Raw genomic sequence first — 20,921 nt, forward strand, 5'->3', positions numbered from 1 at the left:
TTGAATCAGACGACAGACTACTGATTCTTTTCAATGAGAAAGAAAGAAAGTAACCCTTTTTTATTTAATAACAAATAAAGTGCTTTACCTTCCTCTTGTATGGAGGTTTCACATCATTTTGGCGCTGACTTCAAACTCGGACACAACCAGAAGAGGGCGACAGAACAACTTCCGCTTTCAGTACGGCGGACCAATCAGCTTCCGGAACACTGGACGAGTGGGCGGGACCGCACCAAACGCAAACATGGCGGCGTCCTTAGACGATGATTTTGAGTTTGATAACCAGGACTACTACTCTCTACTCAACGTCAGGAGAGAGGTAAGGTCCATTCAGTTTTACAGTGAAGCCGAATGGTGGCGGACCTTTCGCCGTGACAGTCGGGTAAATGTTTATCGAGATACTGGTCTGCAGTCGGTGCATCCTCATCCAGTTGAATAACGGTCTTCCTCATCAGCACCATCCTCCTCATGGAGGGTTAGACCGGTTGGTGCTGCAGAGGCATGGAAAGCAGGATATTTCTACATCCACTTCACTAAAAATACAGCAAGTGTTTTCACGTTGAAGTGGGTGTTTGCAAAACTAAAATGCACCGATGAGCACCTTCAAATCTCGGATCTCAATGAACCACAAAGACCTGGGAGGCCTGACAAGGACATAACAGTCTAGACGTTCAACCAGACAACCTTAGTATCATTAGGTGGTTAATGTGGCAGATACCATAATCTAACAGGATCTACGCGGTCACACCTTTAATTCCTTGTCTAAGGTCAGTGGACTGGTAGCTGTTTTCCAGTTACTTGAAGCCCTAATGCAGCAGCGTTGTGTCAGCACTCAGCTGGAATAATGAGTTGATTCATTGATTATATCAACATTATCAAAATGAATCTGCATAATAGCTGGTTCCAGTTTCTCATCTACTTTAAAGAAGACATGTTATTTACATTTTCAAGTTCATACTTCTATGTTGGGTTCCTACTACAACATATTTACGTGCTTAAAAAAACATAACACTTATTTTTTTATACTGTATGACTGAACATACACCGTCTGTCTGAAAAGCTCTATTTTAGCACCTGTCTCTGTGAGCCCTCCCCTTAAAAAAATGCCCAGTCTGTGTCTTCCTTCTGTGACAAGCAGGGATAAATAAAAGGAGAAGTCAAGTGGTGTCACATCATTGGGGTACAACACTAAAACCAGTAACACCTGGTCTGCACTTACCACAAGGCTCAATATGTGGCGCATTAGCAATTTGAAGGCCTCACCTTTTCTGTATTCAATTATTTGGCAGATTAGTCAATAACCTGTCCTCTCTCTTGTCACAGGCTACATTGGAGGAACTAAAGGCGTCATATCGGAGGCTGTGCATGCTCTACCATCCTGACAAACATCGAGACCCAGAGCTGAAAAGTCAGGCTGAACAGCTTTTCAACCAGGTGCACCAGGCATATGAGGGTAAGGGTATACTCCAGTTAGAATTTAAACTTTTAGTTCAATATTCTTATTGGAAAAAAAAGTAGATGCAATTAATCAGGGCATGGAAACAGACAATATGCCATTAAAAGCATAAAAAAAACCCCCTCAAAAACACTTAACATTTATATAAACAGAACTGTAATTTATCTCTTCCCCCTCAGTGCTGAGCGATGCTCACTCCAGAGCCATCTATGACATCTTTGGAAAGAAAGGGTTGGAGGTGGAAGGCTGGGAGGTATGCATTGTAACAAACTTTTTGTGGTTTTGCTGTTACATTATACTATACGTACCCTACATTAACATATCTTCATTATGAATGCCTTATTGTGATGATTCTGTGTAGGTGGTGGAGAGGAAGAGAACTCCAGCAGAAATTCGAGAGGAGTACGAAAGGCTGCAGAGAGAAAGAGAAGAGAGGAGACTGCAGCAAAGAACTAACCCCAAGGTTTTCCAAGTCACAGCTAAACTACAAAAATCTGTCAACTTCACTACTTTCACTTCATTTCCTGTGTGGGCCACCACCTTTATGTTGATATTACTCAAAACATTGTGTAACACAACTCATTTTTAGTGTGGATGCTTCCCACATTCATTTCATCATGACTCTCACCCTTTTGCTTCTGACTTAATTAATTCTGTCAGTCTCTCCCCTTCACTCCCTCATTATTCAGGGGACCATCAGCGTGGGTGTGGATGCAACAGACCTGTTTGACCGCTATGATGAGGACTTTGAAGAGATGCCAGGAGGAGGATTTCCTCATATTGAAATTAACAAGATGCACATTTCCCAGTCCATAGAGGTGCAACAAAACACACAGTCACTTAGCATTTCCCTTCCACACAGCTATACCTGAGTCAAGATCACTGTTATATTCTCTGTTTTGTCACGCACAACTTTCCTGTCTTTCGTTAGGCTCCTTTGACAAACTCTGACACAGCCGTGCTTTCTGGTTCGCTCTCTACGCACAATGGAAACGGAGGGGGCAACATTAACATGACCGTACGAAGGGTTACGTCAGCCAAAGGCTGGGGAGAGGTACACACAGATCATGCACACAAACTACAAAGCGTGTGTGTTAAATGTTAGGAAGAGTGAATACAGATTTTCTCTGCATTCATCTGTGCAGGTGGAGTTGGGTGCAGGAGACATACTTGGACCTCTCATTGGATTAAAGGTGTTTCGTAACCTCACTCCACGGTGGTAAGGCCTGATTGCTTGATATAGGGGAATATAAAAAGGGCTATTAAATGACCAGCGTGTTGTTATTATGTTTTATTAGTATATAATCACTGTAAACTAAGAAGAGAGCGAGAGTAGCTCATGATCGCAAATATTGATTGAAGAAGTAACATATTAGATTTCTTAATTGTGGCCGTGTTCTCCTCTAACATATGAGTGTTATTCTCAGTCTCTTTTAATGTGCTCCCTTTTTCTCTCCTCTGTGTTCAGTTTCTTGACAGCCCAGTGCGGTCTGCAGTTCTCTCCTCGAGGATTGCGGCCGAGCTGTTCTCTGATGACAGCACGCCACCTGGACCAGAACACCATGGGTTATCTGCAGTGGCGCTGGGGGCCCAATAGCGCCATGACCACCAGCCTTGTCCGAGACACAAAGAGCAGCCACTTTACTCTCGCTCTGCAGGTACAAACAAACACAGATACACTGTGGCAAAGCAGGCTTAAACGGTACACAGCCACCTGCTCTCAACATGATTTCTCTCTTTGTACTGAATGCATGTTGTATTATTCTTGCTCTAACCCAACCCTTCCAGCTTGGTGTACCTCACTCCTACCTGATGATGAGCTACCAGTACAAGTTCCAGGATGAAGACCAGACCAAAGTGAAAGGCTCTGTGAAGTACGTCTGTCTGCTTATCCTGTCTCAAAGGACTTTCTTTTCTGTAAATCAGGTTTTTTTTACCAGGCAGGTGAAGAATTTCCTTGTCAAATCAACTTAACACTAGCTGAAAATATGGTTTCTCTGGCTGGTATTGAATTCTTCTTTATGTGACTAGACACATTTAACATGCTTTTTAAATTGTAAAATGATTAGGGACAGAGCACTGAAGGTGCGAGGACCCTATTGTAATTCGTCCATCTATTATTATTATTTTTCTTCAGAAAAGAAAAAGCCTTTAAATTATGGCGTCTCGCCATCTAACAAAGTGTGGCCACGGTACCAAATATGAAATTAGACTGCCACCACAGTGCTTCCTAGGGGCCGATCAATAAAACCTTAAAGGATTATCCTCAGGAGGGCATTGACAATAATTGTACCAAGTTTTGTATAATAATGCACAAACTATCCCTTTAATCCTCATACAGTGTCTGAAGGAGGACTCTTAACTGATATGTATAAGTTAGAAGAGGCAGGTAGCAATGGTGGAAAGTAACTATGTACATTTACTCAAGTACTGGACTTAAAGTACAATTGTGAGGTACTTTTATGTACATTTTATGTAACTTTATACTTCTACTCCACTACATTTTGAGACAAATATTGTACTTTTTACTCCTCTACATTTAGCTGACAGTTTTAATTACTTTTCAGGTCAAGATTGAAAATGAAAAACATGATACATTTAGAATTATTACCCATTTTTATAAATTAAACCACTTAAAAGTTTATTAGGTAGTTAAAATGAGCGGGGTGGAGACATTTCACAGTGTGGTATTAGTACTTTTACTGAAGTAAAGGATGTGAATGGTTCTTCCACCAACTTTTTTTAGTTACCTTTTTTTTTTTAGTTTTTTTTTTTTAACTTTTCAGGTCGAGTACTGCCCATGCGCCGCCCCGCGGCATACTGCGCATGCGCTGCACCGCGGTGTTCTGCGCATGCGCGGCCTTGCTGTTAACTGCGCATGCGCGGCCCCGCCGCTTATTGCGCATACGCGGCCCCGCGGTGTTCTGCGCATGTGCACCCAAGGTTTTATTGATCGGCCCCTAGGTGGCACTGTGGTGGCTGTCTAATTTCATATTTGGTACCGTGGCCACACTATAAAATTAAGGCAATGAAATTCATAGGGGTGGTATAGACTGGCCCCTGTAACGCACACACCCCAACACGCGTGTACTGCGAGAGCCCGTTCACTACTGCTTGCAGTCCTAGTTTTAAATGTTATTTTAAGAGCAAACTTTCAAGAAACGCAAAGTGCTTTCTAGAGCCAAGACAAATACAAGACCATTAAAGAAAACATAGTATTAAGAGAGCTGCAGGAGATAAAAAGTAGTGAGACAGCATTAAAAAAAAAAAATTCATAAGTACTTAAATAATTTTAACAATATACATATTTTATATATAAGCTGTAAAAAGAAAATTAAGCCATTTGCTACACATATTTGTTCTTTAAGCATAATTATCACTGGTTGTACTGGCTGTTTTATATATTTATTCTCAAGGACAACAGGGACAACGCACAACACAACTGTCCCAATGTTAGCCAAAATGCTAATTTTTAAATGTTTTCCCTCAACTTTGTGTTAAATTGGCCATTACATTTTGCTCTGTCTATCTTTATGGGTCTCTGTTCATTGTTGTGTTCCTCCCTTTCCAGGACGGGTTGGTTTGGTACTGTGGTGGAATATGGAGCAGAGAGGAAGATCAGCCGACACAGTGTCCTGTCAGCCACTGTCAGCATTGGGGTCCCTCAGGGAGTCACACTCAAGATCAAGTACTGGCCAACCCAAAATATGACATCACTTTCTCATGGATCCTTATCTCCCTGCATCATTATCTAATGTGTCTGTATATTTGTGTTTCCATGCAGGTTGGCACGTGCCAGTCAGACGTACCTGTTTCCAGTTCACCTAACAGATCAGCTGCTGCCCAGTGCTGTCTTCTACGCCACTGCGGGACCCCTGCTGATCTACATGGCCGTCCACAGACTGATCATCATCCCATATACACGAGCACAGAAAGAGGAGTCAGTACATCTCATGTCCAAAATTTGGCAGTGAATAGATCTTTCCTTACAGTTTACAAAATCCAGGTTTATTTTTCCCCTGTCACATTTTACTCACTGTGGCCTCGTTTTTCTCTGCAACATATAAGGTCTGCACCTCTTTGGAAACAGCAGAAACGTGGGAAGAAATAGGGACAACCCAAATATGTTTCATCTGCAGCACAACAGTTACTGACATAAATCATAAAGAAATAATAGATAACAAAAAATAGAATCTATATTTGGAAATTGTTTATTTTTGGCAAAGTTTTACACAAAATCTTCCTCTACCTCTAAGCTTAAATTTTGTTGAAAATGGCACATGATTCATTCAAGGACTATCAGAATTGGAATAACCGTTGATAATTTCAGTTTTTACAGTTTCTGGCTACGATGAATGGTGTAATTTTGATTATTTTTGTTATTTTTTAAAAATGGCCTTCTCGGGGTTCACAGGATTAAGCTTTGCCATTTTTAACACATTTATATTCACCATATATATTAGATACATTATATATACATATATACATATTGTATATATATTTTATTCAATAGTTTGAGTTTGAGTATGAAGCTTCATGTCCATTAGCTGGAGGGAACTACACAGCCCTGAGCTGGGCAGAAATGCAAAAGTTTGATTATGGGCATCCTTAATACTACCAGGGTGCTTTCTTTCACATTCTGGCACTGTCATCATAGAGAGCCTCCACAGTGAATCCCAGTGGGTGATTGTTGTTGTCTGCTTTGTGCTTCTCAGAGAGCTGGAGCTTCAGAGGAAGAGCTCAGCCACAGACATCGCCAAGAAGAAGCAAGAGGCAGAGTCCGCTGTGAGAACTCATACTTGCGTGCAAACACAGTTATTCATTGTGTGTGGGGGGATCATTGATCATTGTTTCTGGGTTCAGCTGTCCTCATCTCATCTGAAAACCTCTCTCCTATCCTATTCTATTTTGTTCTCCTCCACCCCTCCTCCTTCTTCTCTTTCTCCCTCGGCTCCTCTGCAGGTTCTGCTGATGCAGGAGTCTGTGAGGAGAATCATAGAAGCTGAAGAATCCAAGATGGGTGAGGGAACACACACACATACACACAGACGCTACGCCAGGGTGAGAAAGTGAGAACCCTTTTTCTGGTTTGCTGCCAAAAATTCCAAATGTGTAATTCAAACACATTACTCATGGTTGCGTTAACTGCGTGATATATTTTAGCTCCAGGATCCTGTTTTTCTAAGTCTGACTTTCATCATCGACCGCTGTGCAGCAAGTGATGATGATGTAGCTCATCTCCATGCTGCAATGTTTACATAGGTTAAGCTTGTAAGTCTGTGCACAGAACAGAGAGTGTACACTGGCGTAAATCAAGACTATAATTTCAGTTTGCTAATGGATTTCCTGTTATATTTGTGTAGAGGGTGCATGTGATTATTTGAAGAGGCACTCTATGTGATGAATTCACAGCAACTTCTAGATGCGCAGTCTAAGAAATGAAGGTATAAATCATTATGTAGTAATGATATCAAGATAAAACAGTAGCAATGCTGTTATTGCATTATCACAGTGTGACATAGCTGACAAAGGTTTTATGTTTTTAGCAGCGGCACTCCTCATGTCTGTCATATTCTTCATCCTCACTGCTGTCTGTTTGAAACTGGGCATCATATTTTATATATATAATGTACACACTCAAAGCTAAATGAAGCAGGAAGAAAAAAATGGAGTAAAAGTGTTTCTGGGTCTGTGTAATAATCACAGACAGATGATCTTTGGGTACTTCAGGTGCATTGCATGAGTGCAAACATGATCTCCAAAAATATAACATGCAAGTCTCCTTCAAAAACAAAAAAATGAAAATGCCTTTATTTTAAATGGCAAAATGTCACAACAATGATCTTGATGAAGACCTGTGTCAATGAACTAGATTAAATGAAACAGAGTTCCCACAGCTTCTTAAACATCAAATTCAAGGATGGCATAGTTTGAGACACAGATCAAGGTTAATTACATGACCAATGTATTTTTTTCAAGGAAGGTGGTGTGTGAAACTACAGGAGAGACAGTCAGACAGCTGAATTGAGCCTATTTGCTAACATCAAGTAAAAAATAAATAAATATGAAAAGAACTTCAGATTCAATTCAAAATTCAGAAATTCTAAACATTTTCAAGGTCAAACTTTCCCTTAACTCAATTTTATTTTTCATTTTGTGTACAAACAGAAAAATAAACTGTTCTGTTTCATCAAACATAGGCAGTTTGTGCACATTTGTTTTTATCTGATTTACACTGCCACTCACTTTGCACGTTCCCTTAAAGGGACAGTTCCACAAATCAATAATACATATTTTTTTTACTCTTACCTTACTAGAAAGGAAATAGTTCCTAGATGAAACTGCTCACAATAAGCTCTGTGGGTTGTCTTGAATATCTGAGTCATGATTTATGAAAAGAGACATTGATGTGAAGTTTTTCCTTTGTTTGCACATAGCAGATTGAGCTACGCAACCAAAGTGCCATCTAATTCCATTATATTCAAACAAAGGCTACTGTATAGACGATATCTACAACACCTGTCAACTCACACCAAAACAGTCTATATTAATAAATAGCACTGTAACATTGTCTCCCCACCTTACCAACACCTCACTCATCCATCCCTACTATAGTTAAACTTTCAAGGATTTCAAGGACCCGTGGGAGCCATGATGAAAGCACTGACCACTGACACTGTCTGTTCCTGTCTAGGTCTGATCATCCTGAATGCCTGGTACGGAAAGTTCGTGTCAGACACCAGCCAGAAGCAGGAGAAAGCAAAGGTCATCGATGTCACTGTGCCTCTGCAGTGCCTGGTCAAGGACTCCAAACTCATTCTCACCGAGGCCTCTAAGGTGTGTGTGTGTGTGTGTGTGTGTGTGTGTGTGTGTGTGTGTGTGTGTGTGTGTGTGTGTGTGTGTGTGTGTGTGTGTGTGTGTGTGTGTGTGTGTGTGTGTGTGTGTGTGTGTGTGTGTGTGTGTGTGTGTGTGTGTGTGTGTGTGTGTGTGTGTGTGCGCGCATTTCAGTGTGTCCATTTGATTATCCACAAATCTGCATGCATGCATATGCATCGTCTCTCTGTGTGCAGGCTGGGTTGCCAGGCTTCTTCGACCCCTGTGTAGGAGAGGAGAAGAGTCTCAAATTACTGTACCAGTTCAGAGGTGTCATGCACCAAGTCATCTCTGCAGACACTGAGTCACTACGGATACCCAAGCAATGTTAGTATGCAGCTTCTTTACTTGAAACCCAGTGTTTTCGTAATACAGCTGCACACGACTGCAGTTAAGCACACATCCAAGTTCAAATTATATTTATTTTGTCTTTTCAGCTCACAGAATTGAGTCCGAGTCCTAGGAGCCCAGCACTGATGTAGCACCAGAGGGCAAAATGCACATAAAACAGACTGTGTAAACAGAAGAACAAGAACGGAGAGGGGCACATCAACAATAAGTCTGTTTCTCTCCTCTGGTGCTCTTCTGTCATGGTAGTAGTGAATCTGTTTATCCTCCACTCCTCCCTCTCCTGTGGGCCGTCTCCGAGGTTCAGCAGAATACAGGAGTCAGCTCAGAGTTTCTACAAGGTGTTGCCCTTTGTGTCTCTAGTCTGCTACATCTGACAGGGCTGCTCGGATATCTGGCTGCTGCAGGAGATCAGACACTGGCCCTGAACATAGTTTTTTAGTTCTACACAGAGGGACTGATGTCAACGGTGAGCTAAAAGTGCACATGAATTTAAAGATGTTTCTTGACAGTTGACATGTCAAGTATATACAGATGAGCTGTGCTGTAACTTTACCCCACATATCATTGTTGTCTGTGTCCTGGATGTGTTTCATCCCAGTAGGTTTGAATCTAATAATGTCCCACTAACTCGTGCAAATGTTTAGAGTAACACTATGCAGGATCATGTCTCAGTGACCCTGAGGCTGGCCAGGACTGAGGATTAATTGCATTACTCATGTTTTTTGTCTACTTATTGAAATGACTCATCCTATTTTATCATGCCTTTTAGTGACATGTCTGCTGCTCAGGTGGAAACCGGTGCTCAAAACTTATATCCCTGAGGATATGGAAGTTGGAGGAGGGAAAGTGATGGAGATGCCCTTTGATAGTAGCGATCCAGCCGAGGAGAGACAAGCTTGAATTCCTCATACAGATTATTTTAATTATTCATGCTGGACTGCAATTTAAAGGCAGGAGTTCCTTCGATTTTATTTGCGTCAGTGTTTATTGATTGTTGCTGTGCAGTTGCAGCCTAAACAGAATTTCATGTGTGAGTGAAGGTTAGTACATCACTGGTGTACATGCAGCCCCTGATACCACTAACTCCTGGTATGGGTTTGAGATAGGAATTAAGATTATTTATGGTTGTGATGTAACAAGTAGAGGGCATAGGTCAAGACTTTCCCTCAGGTTGTGTTTGTTGTTGAAATGGTCACTGTGACTGGAGCTGACCTGAGCCATACAAAAACCATTCTACTGATAGCGGCACGTTTATTTGCACACCAGTCCTGTGCCATATATTTGATTTGAATTCATCTGTTAATGCCATGTCACTTGATATAGTTGATAACGTATAAGATTTCTAAAACCATGCTCGTCACTTGGCTGTCTTTTAGGTGATAATCAACACACTAACTTACCTCTACTGCAGCTATTTTCTTGTCAGAGTGGTGAGGTTGACACGAGGGGAATTTAATATCCTATGACGCACTTTATGTGTCGATAGAGCCCATTTCATTAGGTTGAAATAGTGACGTAGTATCTAAAAAAAATAGTCAGCTATCTCAAAATAATGAAGTAGTACAGTACAGGCCAAAAGTTTGGACACACCTTCTCATTCAATGTTTTTCCATTATTTTCATGACTATTGACATTGTAAATTCATCAAAACTATTAATGAACACATGTGGAATTATGTACTTAACAAAAAAGTGTGAAATAACTGAAAACATGTCTTATATTCTAGTAAGCAAAGGGTGGTGACTTTGAGGAATCTAAAATACAAGACATGTTTTCAGTTATTTCACACTTTTTTTGTTAAGTACATAATTCCATATGTGTTTATTCATAGTTTTGATGCCTTCAGTGAGAATCTACAATGTAAATAGTCATGAAAATAAAGAAAACGCATTGAATGAGATGGGTGTGTCCAAACTTTTGGCCTGTACTGTATATCGAAATGACAAACTTTCTCAAAAGAAAGACTTAATAATGACTTAGTATCTTAGCAATAAAAGAAAACTTTCCTCAAAAATAATATGTCACTATTTTAAGATACTCTATTTCATTACATTGGCAGAAATGGGCTTCCATAGATCGCTGTTGATGCACAGAACATGCTAAGTTTTAAATATCAAATGCACATTACAACTATGGTCTCCTGTTAGTGGATTGACACCTACCTAAAAGGGAAACTGGAGAGCGAATTAGTAAACTTTTCCAAACTTTGTCGAGAGACCCCATCACGGGCCATGAGGAATCCCTAAAACACTATAAAACCTCTACTGTAAGAGGTTGGTGGTAAACAGTGCTAAAATGGTATTTTATTGAATACAAAGGTAATATTTTGCACAAAATGTTAAGTATTTAAAATATAGGCTGGTTGTCCCTCTTATTAAAGCTGTACACTTCTACTGAACTTGAATTTACATCTAAGAAGTTATGACTCGTCTGGCTGACTTTATATGGTGCCCTCATTTGTTTTTTTACCCCATTGCTGTGATTGACCTGCAACTTGTGGGTAAGCAATGAGATGGATACGTTTTGGTATTTAGTTGGATGGATGCGTCTCTGAAGAGAAATCCACATTCCTATGTTGGGGTCACTATTACAGCAGCCATTTTGCACTGATTCCTTTTGTAGTATTTGTCTTCTCTCATTTGTTTTAAGTGATGTAAAATATTCTGACAGGTCAGCTGGTCACCTTTGCTCTTGTGCCACCATGAGGCCAACAGAGAGACTGCTCCCTGCTGTTACACTCCAGCCCATCACCCAAACTGACCCACATTAGTGTGTAAATATACTGTATGTTTGAGGAGCCTGTGTTCTCTGTCCTGTAAAGACTATAATAAATATGAAGCAATCGGATTTTTGTTTGATTTCAACAGCATTATAAATGGACCAGCCAGTTTGAAATAAATGAAATGTGATTTAAAGACAAAAGCGACAAGTTAAAATGGTAACTCTTTATTTACAATAGTTTACAATAGTTTCACAGAAACAGTTTGCACGACAGTACAGACAACGCTTTCTCAATAAGGGGATAGGGCAACCCAAGATCAGAATAAACGAGCTGTATCACAATGAGCATTGCTAACATTAATTACACTGATGTCTTAAAGACACAAGCTAAAATTAGAAATTTTCGCCTAAAGGTGTCTCTTCAGGTTCTCTTCAAGACATGAATTGTCCTGAGCAACAGCAAATTATTTTAGGTCTTGAATCGTCTGAAAAACATCACTGATGTTTTTTTTTTTTTGAAGATCTGGGTATGAACCAACATTTGTAAATGCCAGAAGACAAGAGTGCAGAGATGAGCTTAACCACTTTAAACTCTTAGAAAGTCTTTTGTTCTTTACATACCAAACATTCATTGTGTGTTCCCCAGTAAAGTCATTGATTCTGCATTGTAAAATCCCATTCTGGACTAATATAAAGGTTCTGAGTCTAAAATCTGTCACTACAGTATGGCTTTTATATAATCAGAAACGACAGCAGATGGCACATAAAACGAAGCTTAAAATCCAATTTCAAGCAGGTTTTAGGGAAAAAGTTCCCTAAAAAAAACATGTTTCTCCATTATACCTGCTGCATGTGGAGGTAACTGAATACTGCTGTGAAAACGTTAGTGAGAGGTGATAAGAGACCGAGATCTGTTCTTCTGATCTGACCCTTCAGAGACAAACAAAACAAACCCACCCGGTCCATGGTACTTTGCAGATATCAATTTCTCTATCTTACAAAAGACCAAAAACCATGGAACTTTGTTGAGCCATAGCGTGACATGCATTGCCAACTCTCACACAGTGTCGACCATTCAAGCAAACACACACTCACATGCATAATTTTAACTTGACAGAGTCGTTCGAACAACACTATTCCAGTAATAACAGCTTTTTCTTCTGTTGATACTTAAACAGGACGGCCATAGGAGTTCCCTTCTATAAATATACTTGTCTCTGAAATCTCTGTTATGAACATGAAACAGTTAAAAAGGAGATTAAATAACGGTTTGGAAAATAAAAGTATTTAGGAACAATACCACTGTTTGAATCCATCATAAAATGCAGCAAAACACTGACCAGAGGCAACAAAAAAACACCTTTAAACACCTGAAAACTCATCAGTCATCTGAATCTTGTCAGTTATCTGGCTTTTTTTTAAATCTGTGAAATAGCATGTTAATTATTATGAAAAAAAATATCAAGAACAACAGAATTCTGGTGAAATGAGAACATGGTTTAACCGTTTTGAAAAGCAACCTGTGTGAGAGCTTCATGTGTGGTAAAATAACATCTTGATTCAGAGTAGAAGCCGAGGCTGGAAGACAGTTTGTGAAGTAGACGGAGACGAACAAGCGCTTGGTTCAGCTGTAAGGGCTTCAAGCCTCAATGATATTCTTTCACAATGTCTTAAAAAAAAACAGAACAGCAAACAGATGAAGCAGATGCAGACTCTAGTTTCTTATCCTACATCTTTGTTCTATTGGATTATACCTCAGCTTAATACTATAGCACCATCTGAAGCAATTACCACAAGGCTTAACTTGTCTAATTTTTAACGGTTAACTGTGTAACATTAATAGAGGCATTTAAGATAAATCAAATCCAGTTTTAATCAGAAAGACATACCTGTCCCTATGACGGAAAGGTCATATGGATTCTTTTATTTTTTAAAAAGTGAGAAAAGTGCAAACTGTCTTTCCCACAAATCCCAGCATGCACCATAGTGGGTGGCAGTTGTGAGGGTTTTCTCTCTATATGGCAGTTCAAATGTTTCCAGTGTTCATGAGACACCAAGTCCCAACAGTAGAGGTTTGCTGCTATGCTAATGTCATCTACAGACAGACATCCATTCAGTGATTGCCTTACGCACAGAATCTGTAGGGAAGCAGGACCAAACCTTAGTAAATCTAAAATAGCACTCAAACTGTTTTCAAATGGGATAAGGTCTTGGGATAGGTCCATCAAAGTGTTTATAGAAAAATCTGGGTTCATGGCTGACCAGGGAGGACAGAGATTGAAGGGTTCAAGACCTGAATTCGGGGGGAAGGGTCAGTCCAGCAGGTGGAAGGGGGGAGCAGGAGTGGATCAGAGTTTAAGGATCAGCCTGGGGTCAGTCAAGCAGATGCTTGCGTGGGCCAACGCGCGAGCGGTGAGATCGGCGGGCGTCTGGGGTTCCGTCTGACTCTCGGCAGCTCTGGCACACATATGTCTCTGGCACGTGGCTCTTGCGGATCTTAGCGCACGACAAGTGGATCCAGGTGTTGCACTTGTTACACTCGATCATGGCCCGGCCCGCAAAAGGCTTCATGCAGAAACACGTCACCAAGTCCCATGAGTCGTCATCTGAGAAAACAGGAGATCGTGAAGCTTTGTCACTAGTCAAACAATGTACATGTAGCGGCAATGTATTATACATTTACCAAGCTTTGACTGACCCCTCATATTACATTACATGTACGCTAGTGTAATAATTACATTGTGCATAGTACAGCAACTACATTTATTCTAGTGCAACAACTACATTTATTCTAGTGCAACAACTACATTTATTCTAGTGCAACAATTGCATTTATTCCAGTGCAACAATTGCATTTAGTCTAGTGCAACAAATGTATTTATTCTAGTGCAACAATTACCTTTAATTAATTAATTTGGTCTTGTGCAATAAGTACTCTTATTTTGGGGGCAAAATTACTTTAGAGCTGTTTATTTCATTTATTATTTTAGAAGCCGTGTTGTCAGTGGTGGATGCTAATTTGTAGAAGTGTTTTGTGCCGTTTCCCTGTGTCTGTTTTTGCACTGAGGTGTAGCAACACAAATTTCACTGTGTTCTGTACAATGACAATAAAGACTTTCTAATCTAGTCTGATATGAAACCTTACCTGAGTCTACCATGATGTCCTCATCCTCTCCTGATCCATCTTCGTCTCTAAACACCACCTGTTTCCCCTGGCGGAACACTGTTCGGCTTCCTGGTAAGCCCTCCACCTTCTGTACCTTTACCACACCTTCGGCCATATCTTGACCGTCCCAGCTTCGACGCTCCTCCTTGGGCTCCTCCTTGCAGGAGGCTTGGCCAGGCAGACGCGGGGGGTGGAGGGGAATGCTGAGATCATCTTCAGGCTCTTCTTTGATCGTTCGGCCACCAAAGGAGTCGGGGTAGGGCAGCTCTGGGACTGCTGAGTGGGCCGGCTGAACTACGCTTTCCTCACCAACCAAATGCTCCCTCTCCTTTCTCCTTTTCTTCTTCTTCAGCTTGTCAGCTTTCCTGCGGTCGTCTGGGTGCAGGGTGGTAAGTGTGTGCTGCAAAAGAGAAAAAGGGGCATGTATGTTAAATAAGGACGAAGGTGGAACATGTGAGGCTAATAATGCGACATCAATTCAACTCACATCTTTCTTGCCGTGACTGGACAGTGGGGCTCCTGGCTGCGGACGTTTCCTGCTCCTGTCCTGGGGGACCTTGGGAGGGCGCTGGGGGCAGGAGGTTGGCGGTCCCGGGGTCCAGCCATCACTGTCAGCTGTGCTGCCTGTACTGTTGGGAGGACTGGAGCTACTGCGCAGTGGAGAGTCCTGGGACAATAAATGGGAGAACTAAGAGTCAGTGAGTGCAAACTCACATCCAGAGATAAAGCTGGTGATTAACAGATTCATCCACCCAACAATAAGACAATATCCTTTCATATTGCAGATTACCAATCAATAAATTGCATTTGTACCAAGGATTAGCATTATATACTGTACCAGTTTAAAGATGTGTCTGCAAATGAGGTGCACCTTCAGACTATATGGATTTGGCTGTCTGGTTATAATTTTAATTTGTATTTACTGAAAGAGAGTCACTGTCTCCTCAGGAACTCCAATGTGTAAAAATGCAACATGGTTGCAGTCACGTATCCAATGCCAATCAATGACCAGTTATCAGACTGCAGGCAATGCTAAAGTACTCTCATGACAGCTTGAATGTTGAGCTGCATTATTTAATATATTACATTTTTCAACTCTAATTCACACCTCTATGGGCTCTCATTCTGATGTGACAACAATTTAGCTGTATTTGATTTAGAAAGGAGATCTGGGGCATAAAACCATCAAGGAGTATCAACAAAACAAAGCTACACAGTAACAAAAAAACCACCTTCAAAAAACAACTACAACTTGAACAAAATGAGTCAGATTCTAAAACTATTTGTTGCAAATGGTGGGGAAGAGGAAGTAAATCTGTACAACATGAGTTTTGACAAAATAAATTGTTTTCATATTCATTAAAAAAGTTAAAACCCAGTTTGTTCTTGGTTTAAAACAAGGACTACATTGATAACTACATATTTGAAACAAAATCAGAGCTGGATGGCATTACCACAATCTATAATGAAGCTGTAAAGGTCATGAAAACTTTACCAGAATATCCCTGCCACCTAGAGGGTTGGGATTTTGGGAAAAATATGGTGTGTGTAACTACGGACAGTAAATCCGACTGTAAAAGCAGCCAAAACATAATAGGGCTTAAATGTTTTGGTGAGACACATGAGTATGAATTAATTGACAGTGAACTAGGGTTACTTGCCATACAATGAGGGGCTTAATTAATGAGATGACAAACAGCAGTGTAGGTGTAGGAGGACATGGAGCCTATGACGCCATAGGTTACATTAACAAAAGAGTCACAACTGAAATCTTGAAAAAAGTACTCCTACCATGTCAATGGTGAGGAAAACGTTAGTTCTTTGCAGAGGGCGTGTTGAAACTAAAATAAACAGTTGGGAGGCAGAGAAACTACAGAGACAAAAGAATCAGTTTAAGATAATCTCATTGACTGGCTACCTGCATCCTGTCCCCAAACAGATGATGTAATTCAATAAGAAAAAGAGAACTCAACGTCTCATATCCAAGTTACAGAGTAGACACAATTCATGATTGAGTAAAAAGATGAGATTTACCTTTCAGACATTATGCCAACAGTTTCACTAGAGATTTGCAGACAATGACATCCAACACAAAGTCTACCCTGCTCTGTTGACCACAATAGATATGCAAGATTTAGATTAAATGATTATGTCGATCAATAAATATCTGCTTTAACTTTCACACTACTTTTTTAAATGATTTTCCCTAGGGGCAAAAAGTCCATTCAAATTATATGCAAATGTTTTGTGTTACTTAAAAGATTACATCTGATGCATGCCTCCAGACAAACACCGCCTCAGGTACTCACCTCTTGGGGGTATGGGATGTAACCGGCATAGGCCAAGACGAAAGTGCAAAACTTGTTAAAATCCTCTACTGTCCTCCTCCTCCTGTATGGCGGACTGAAGCCCTGAAACACAGACATTGAGACATTAGCTGCATCTAACCTACACATCCCGACATGGCGTTGACTGACATTAGCGACAACTGATCGGATTCAGCACACTACCACAACGTTACCATGCAAACTGACAACCAGCTCAACGCGACGTGACAAAAATGAACGAAACTAAAAAATAACATGTTGACAAACGTGCTGAAGTTTGATTAATCGCACAGACACGTTTATCTTTGGAGTCATCAGTGAACCTTCCTCGCAACCCCCACTGATTAACTAACCAACTCAAAGCGACAGCTAATATTAGCTAGCTAGGTCGACTAGCAAATAAGTAACTAATGCTAATGCTAAGAAGCTAACTGCTGGCTGGTGTCGGTGGAGTTCAACTAGCAAAACAAAAATCATGATGCAATAAATAAATTCGACTTTAAAGCTGTGAAAGAGTTGCCGAGAGTCATAAAACCATCAGTGGTACAACTGTTAAGTGACGATAAAAGCAGATGGCGTGAATACGAAGCTTACCGAGCCATCGTTAATGTTAGCAATGATGAAGGAATGTTTTCTTTTCGATGAACCGTTAAGCTAGCTTCAGCGTCAACAATCTTACAAATTACCACCTGAAGTAAGGCTGAAGACTCACACTCACACACAAAGTTGACAATATGGACCGAGGTTGTTTGCATGCTTAGCGTGTGCAACTTATTCCTGCACTAATAGCTAACATTATAACAAAATTAGCGCAGCAGGCTAACGCTAACTAACCAGCAGCTGCTACACCGTGCTGTGCTGACAAGCTCGATCAAGTTGACGTTTTGCTAACGTCGCTAGCCATGTCTGCATACTACTCACTGTAAAACAGTTACATAAAACACTTACCTCCGACTGAAAGGCATGGGATGTCGATGGGTTTATGTCACCCATCTTTACCAAGTATCCGACCACTTGGCGTTTTGTTTAGATTAGACTACCAGGCTACTCGACGTGATGGTAAACACTGATGTTACCGAGCCTTTTCTAGACACCTAACGATGTAGCTTCAGCTAACGTCAACGTTACTTGTGCTAAAACTCGAAGCAACAGTGTTCACTCAGTTTGCCCTCCGCTCCAACATGGACTGGCGCCGAGAACCGTCCAACCATCTGCTCAGAGTAGTGAAACGTGTCTCCCGTGAATAGTAGACGGTAGCTACTACTGTATTTACACCGAGCTGTCTGGTCCGGTAATGTCTTCTGTTGCTCCAGTATCTGCTGGGGGAGCGGTTCACTTCGGCTGTCACCAGCTGCCTGCCTGCCCCCCTCCTCTTCTTCTCTGGCAACTAGTGGACCACAAATGGGGAATTACCGCCCTCTTTCGGTGTCTGGTTTATGTTGTAGTTCTTTAAAATCAAGACATGGAATAATGTTAACCCATAAGAACCCAGACCTAGAAGTCCTTAAACCTCTGAAGTCCAGGAGATTTTGGTTCAAATTTTTCAACTTCCTATGCATTCATTTCTGTCTCTGTTTAGCATCTTCCAGTCTGTCCTTACATCACATGCATTGCACCTTTTTCTCGACACAAACTTGGCTATCAGTCAGATTTTTCAATTTATTTTAATTAACAAAGTATAAAGCTGCCAGGAACCGAAAATACAAATAAAAGACACAGGTTTCTATGGAAATGGTTTTTTTTTTTTTTTTTTTTTTTTTTTTACCATTTATACACACAAAAACAGCAGAAAAAAATAATAAAACTACAAAACAGTCTATTTGCATGTCAATTAAATATAGTAATAGTTTTCATTGTAGAAAGAAAATTCACATTTTAAAAATGGTTTAGAAACATAAATGGCACACTGTGAAAGCTCCTATGATTGCACTTTCAACTGGCTTTCTCAGCTTGTCTACATATCATAATATAATAAAGTTGTTAGTGTAAATAAAACATGTATTTTCAATCAATAGATGGACTCCAGAGGGTTATAGGAAATTATGGGGGATATACCACAGACCAAGTGGACCACGTAGAACACATTTATGATGTTTTTAAAAAAAAAATACTACCCCTAAATGTCAAAGATCTGCAATGTGACATATATACAACATTGAGTTTATTGTATTTATGTTTACGATATTTGTTATTTTAAAATAAAAAACTAGACACATTTTCTGCTTACAGAGACACAAATTTGGCTTTTTCTTTGCATCTCATTTATCATTTATCAAACATTTAACAAAATTGTGACATTAATAGTGCTATTTAACAACAAATTATTTTTCAGATTTGTTTTTAAGTAACAAAATAATAATAAATCAACAATAAATAAAAACAAATAACCATTTGCCTTTTGTTTGCATCTCCATAACATATATCAAAATTGTGACTTTAATTTGTTCAGGAAATATGGTCAGAACAAGTTAAATGCGATACAGGACATCCTATTAATGGATTAGAATGGTTAAATGTGTTTAAACTTAGCATCGTAACAAAAAACTAGGACATTTCTAAAGAAATTTTGATTGTGTGCTTGCCTCTGGACCGTCATTCTCATGGCTTAAATCACCAGTTAAACAGGGACTCTGTCCTGAGTTCATAGACACCTCATACAAGTATCTAGGACAAACGGTTCATTAATTAGTTAAAAGGGGGCGTGGCTAATCAAAAGGAGTGGTGTAATTAATCAACAGTTAAACAGGGACTCCATGCCGAGTAATCTGACACCTTATACAAGTTTCTAGGACAAATGGTTAATTAGTTATGAAAGGGGCGTGGTTAAAGCATAAGGGGCGGGACTTATATTTTTATGTAGAACTGGTCAGTGATGAGCCATCAACATGCATGTCAAGTTTGAGGCAGATTGGACAATGTCTGGTCAAGTTATAAGGTCTCGTGTTTTATGAAAAAAACACCATGTCTGTAGCCTGGCTAACACCAGACAAATCTCAAATGAGGTTTGGTCTGGAAACCAACCGTTTAGAGCCTCTTAGCCAATCGTATCAGTTATACCAGATGACGTAGTACAGCGACAGAAATGGATGTTTGTTGTGTGTGTGTCTGTGAGAGAGTGTTGCTTGCTGCGTTGCTTCTCCAGTTCTCGCTTTCTGCAAGATTTATTTTCACGCTTTATTCCCCCTCATGTCATTCAGCCACACACATCCACTGATTTTATGGGCAATCAACAAGCTGCTGCGGGTCTCTCGGCGGCTCTGCTGTCCCCTGGCTCGTAGCCAGATCACCGGCGAGACCGCCGGCTCGTAGCGCCACTAGCGGCACTAATCACCGGCGCTACCGGTGACCTCGCTACGAGCCGGGGGACAGCGGAGCCGCCGAGAGACCTTTCGCCTTTCAACTTTCGCTCTAAACTATTTAAAACACCGTCTACAGCTAAAGAGAGTTTCGCGTCTGCAGCAGCCATGTTGGATCAGTAAGAAAACTACAAGCTTCCAAGTGCCGAGTAGTACGCGTCATCGTCTTGCCGTCCCTCCCCGCTCTGTGATTGGATCCCTAAAACAGGGCTAAGAAACTGCCCTGGTTGCCAGACCGCCTGGAGGTTCGAAATTAAATTAGAGCGCGCAAGGCAGTCTGGGTATACCCAGGCTACCATGTCTGTTAAGTTAGAGTCAACTGACAGTTTTCAGTTAGAATGGCCTTGGGGGGGGGGGAGGCTTTGGTAGCTAGCAAACAGGTGGCCAGGTGGAGTTGACTAATCAGAGCAGAGAAATCAACAGAATCAACTGCCGGTGTAGAATCTTCGGCAGTGGCAGTGACAGTGACAGCAGCCAGAGGTAGACAGACTGGAATTTCTGGCCTCGAACAGAAAGCATTTTTGGCAAAACCATAATACCTGTCATTGAGCCGACTTCACTTTGAGCATCCTGAGTTCTTCCTGAACGTCTACATATGTTTTTTGTGAAGAAAAATCAAGAAATAGCTTTGTTAGAGTGATCACAAAATCTTAAATAAAAGCACAGAGAAA

At 40.6% G+C, this 20,921-nt stretch overlaps 2 protein-coding genes across 2 annotated transcripts; one reads left to right on the plus strand and one right to left on the minus strand.

The window, feature by feature from the left end:
* Window positions 1–58: 58 nt before the first annotated feature.
* Window positions 59–9,406, plus strand: LOC131968518 (dnaJ homolog subfamily C member 11-like). Its single transcript, XM_059329435.1, has 16 exons — window positions 59–319; window positions 1,324–1,453; window positions 1,636–1,709; window positions 1,818–1,919; window positions 2,146–2,274; window positions 2,388–2,510; window positions 2,602–2,675; window positions 2,925–3,114; window positions 3,245–3,330; window positions 5,028–5,144; window positions 5,241–5,396; window positions 6,172–6,241; window positions 6,419–6,476; window positions 8,151–8,293; window positions 8,527–8,656; window positions 8,767–9,406. Exons 1-16 carry the CDS (start codon window positions 245–247, stop codon window positions 8,790–8,792), a joined length of 1,683 nt encoding a protein of 560 aa, XP_059185418.1. The 5' UTR covers window positions 59–244; the 3' UTR covers window positions 8,793–9,406.
* A 2,204-nt stretch (window positions 9,407–11,610) lies between these two features.
* Window positions 11,611–18,226, minus strand: phf13 (PHD finger protein 13). The gene is made up of 5 exons (XM_059329752.1): window positions 17,843–18,226; window positions 16,877–16,978; window positions 15,055–15,234; window positions 14,547–14,967; window positions 11,611–14,007 (listed from the first exon to the last, which is right to left on the minus strand). Exons 1-5 carry the CDS (start codon window positions 17,885–17,887, stop codon window positions 13,775–13,777), a joined length of 981 nt encoding a protein of 326 aa, XP_059185735.1. The 5' UTR covers window positions 17,888–18,226; the 3' UTR covers window positions 11,611–13,774.
* Window positions 18,227–20,921: the final 2,695 nt, after the last annotated feature.

This window comes from Centropristis striata, chromosome 3 (assembly GCF_030273125.1).
Source record: "Centropristis striata isolate RG_2023a ecotype Rhode Island chromosome 3, C.striata_1.0, whole genome shotgun sequence".
Taxonomy (NCBI): Eukaryota; Metazoa; Chordata; class Actinopteri; order Perciformes; family Serranidae; genus Centropristis; species Centropristis striata.

Bases quoted from the DNA above. Each gene is read 5' to 3' on its own strand.
- phf13 (XM_059329752.1), bottom strand. From the start codon at position 17,887: ATGGGTGACATAAACCCATCGACATCCCATGCCTTTCAGTCGGAG. The intron at 14,968-15,054 runs GTGAGTTGAATT...TCTCTTTTGCAG, and splicing joins CCAGTCACGGCAAGAAAGAT to CACACACTTACCACCCTGCA. The intron at 14,008-14,546 runs GTAAGGTTTCAT...CTGTTTTCTCAG, and splicing joins GGACATCATGGTAGACTCAG to ATGACGACTCATGGGACTTG.
- LOC131968518 (XM_059329435.1), top strand. From the start codon at position 245: ATGGCGGCGTCCTTAGACGATGATTTTGAGTTTGATAACCAGGACTAC. The intron at 6,477-8,150 runs GTGAGGGAACAC...GTTCCTGTCTAG, and splicing joins AGCTGAAGAATCCAAGATGG to GTCTGATCATCCTGAATGCC. The intron at 8,294-8,526 runs GTGTGTGTGTGT...CTCTGTGTGCAG, and splicing joins TTCTCACCGAGGCCTCTAAG to GCTGGGTTGCCAGGCTTCTT.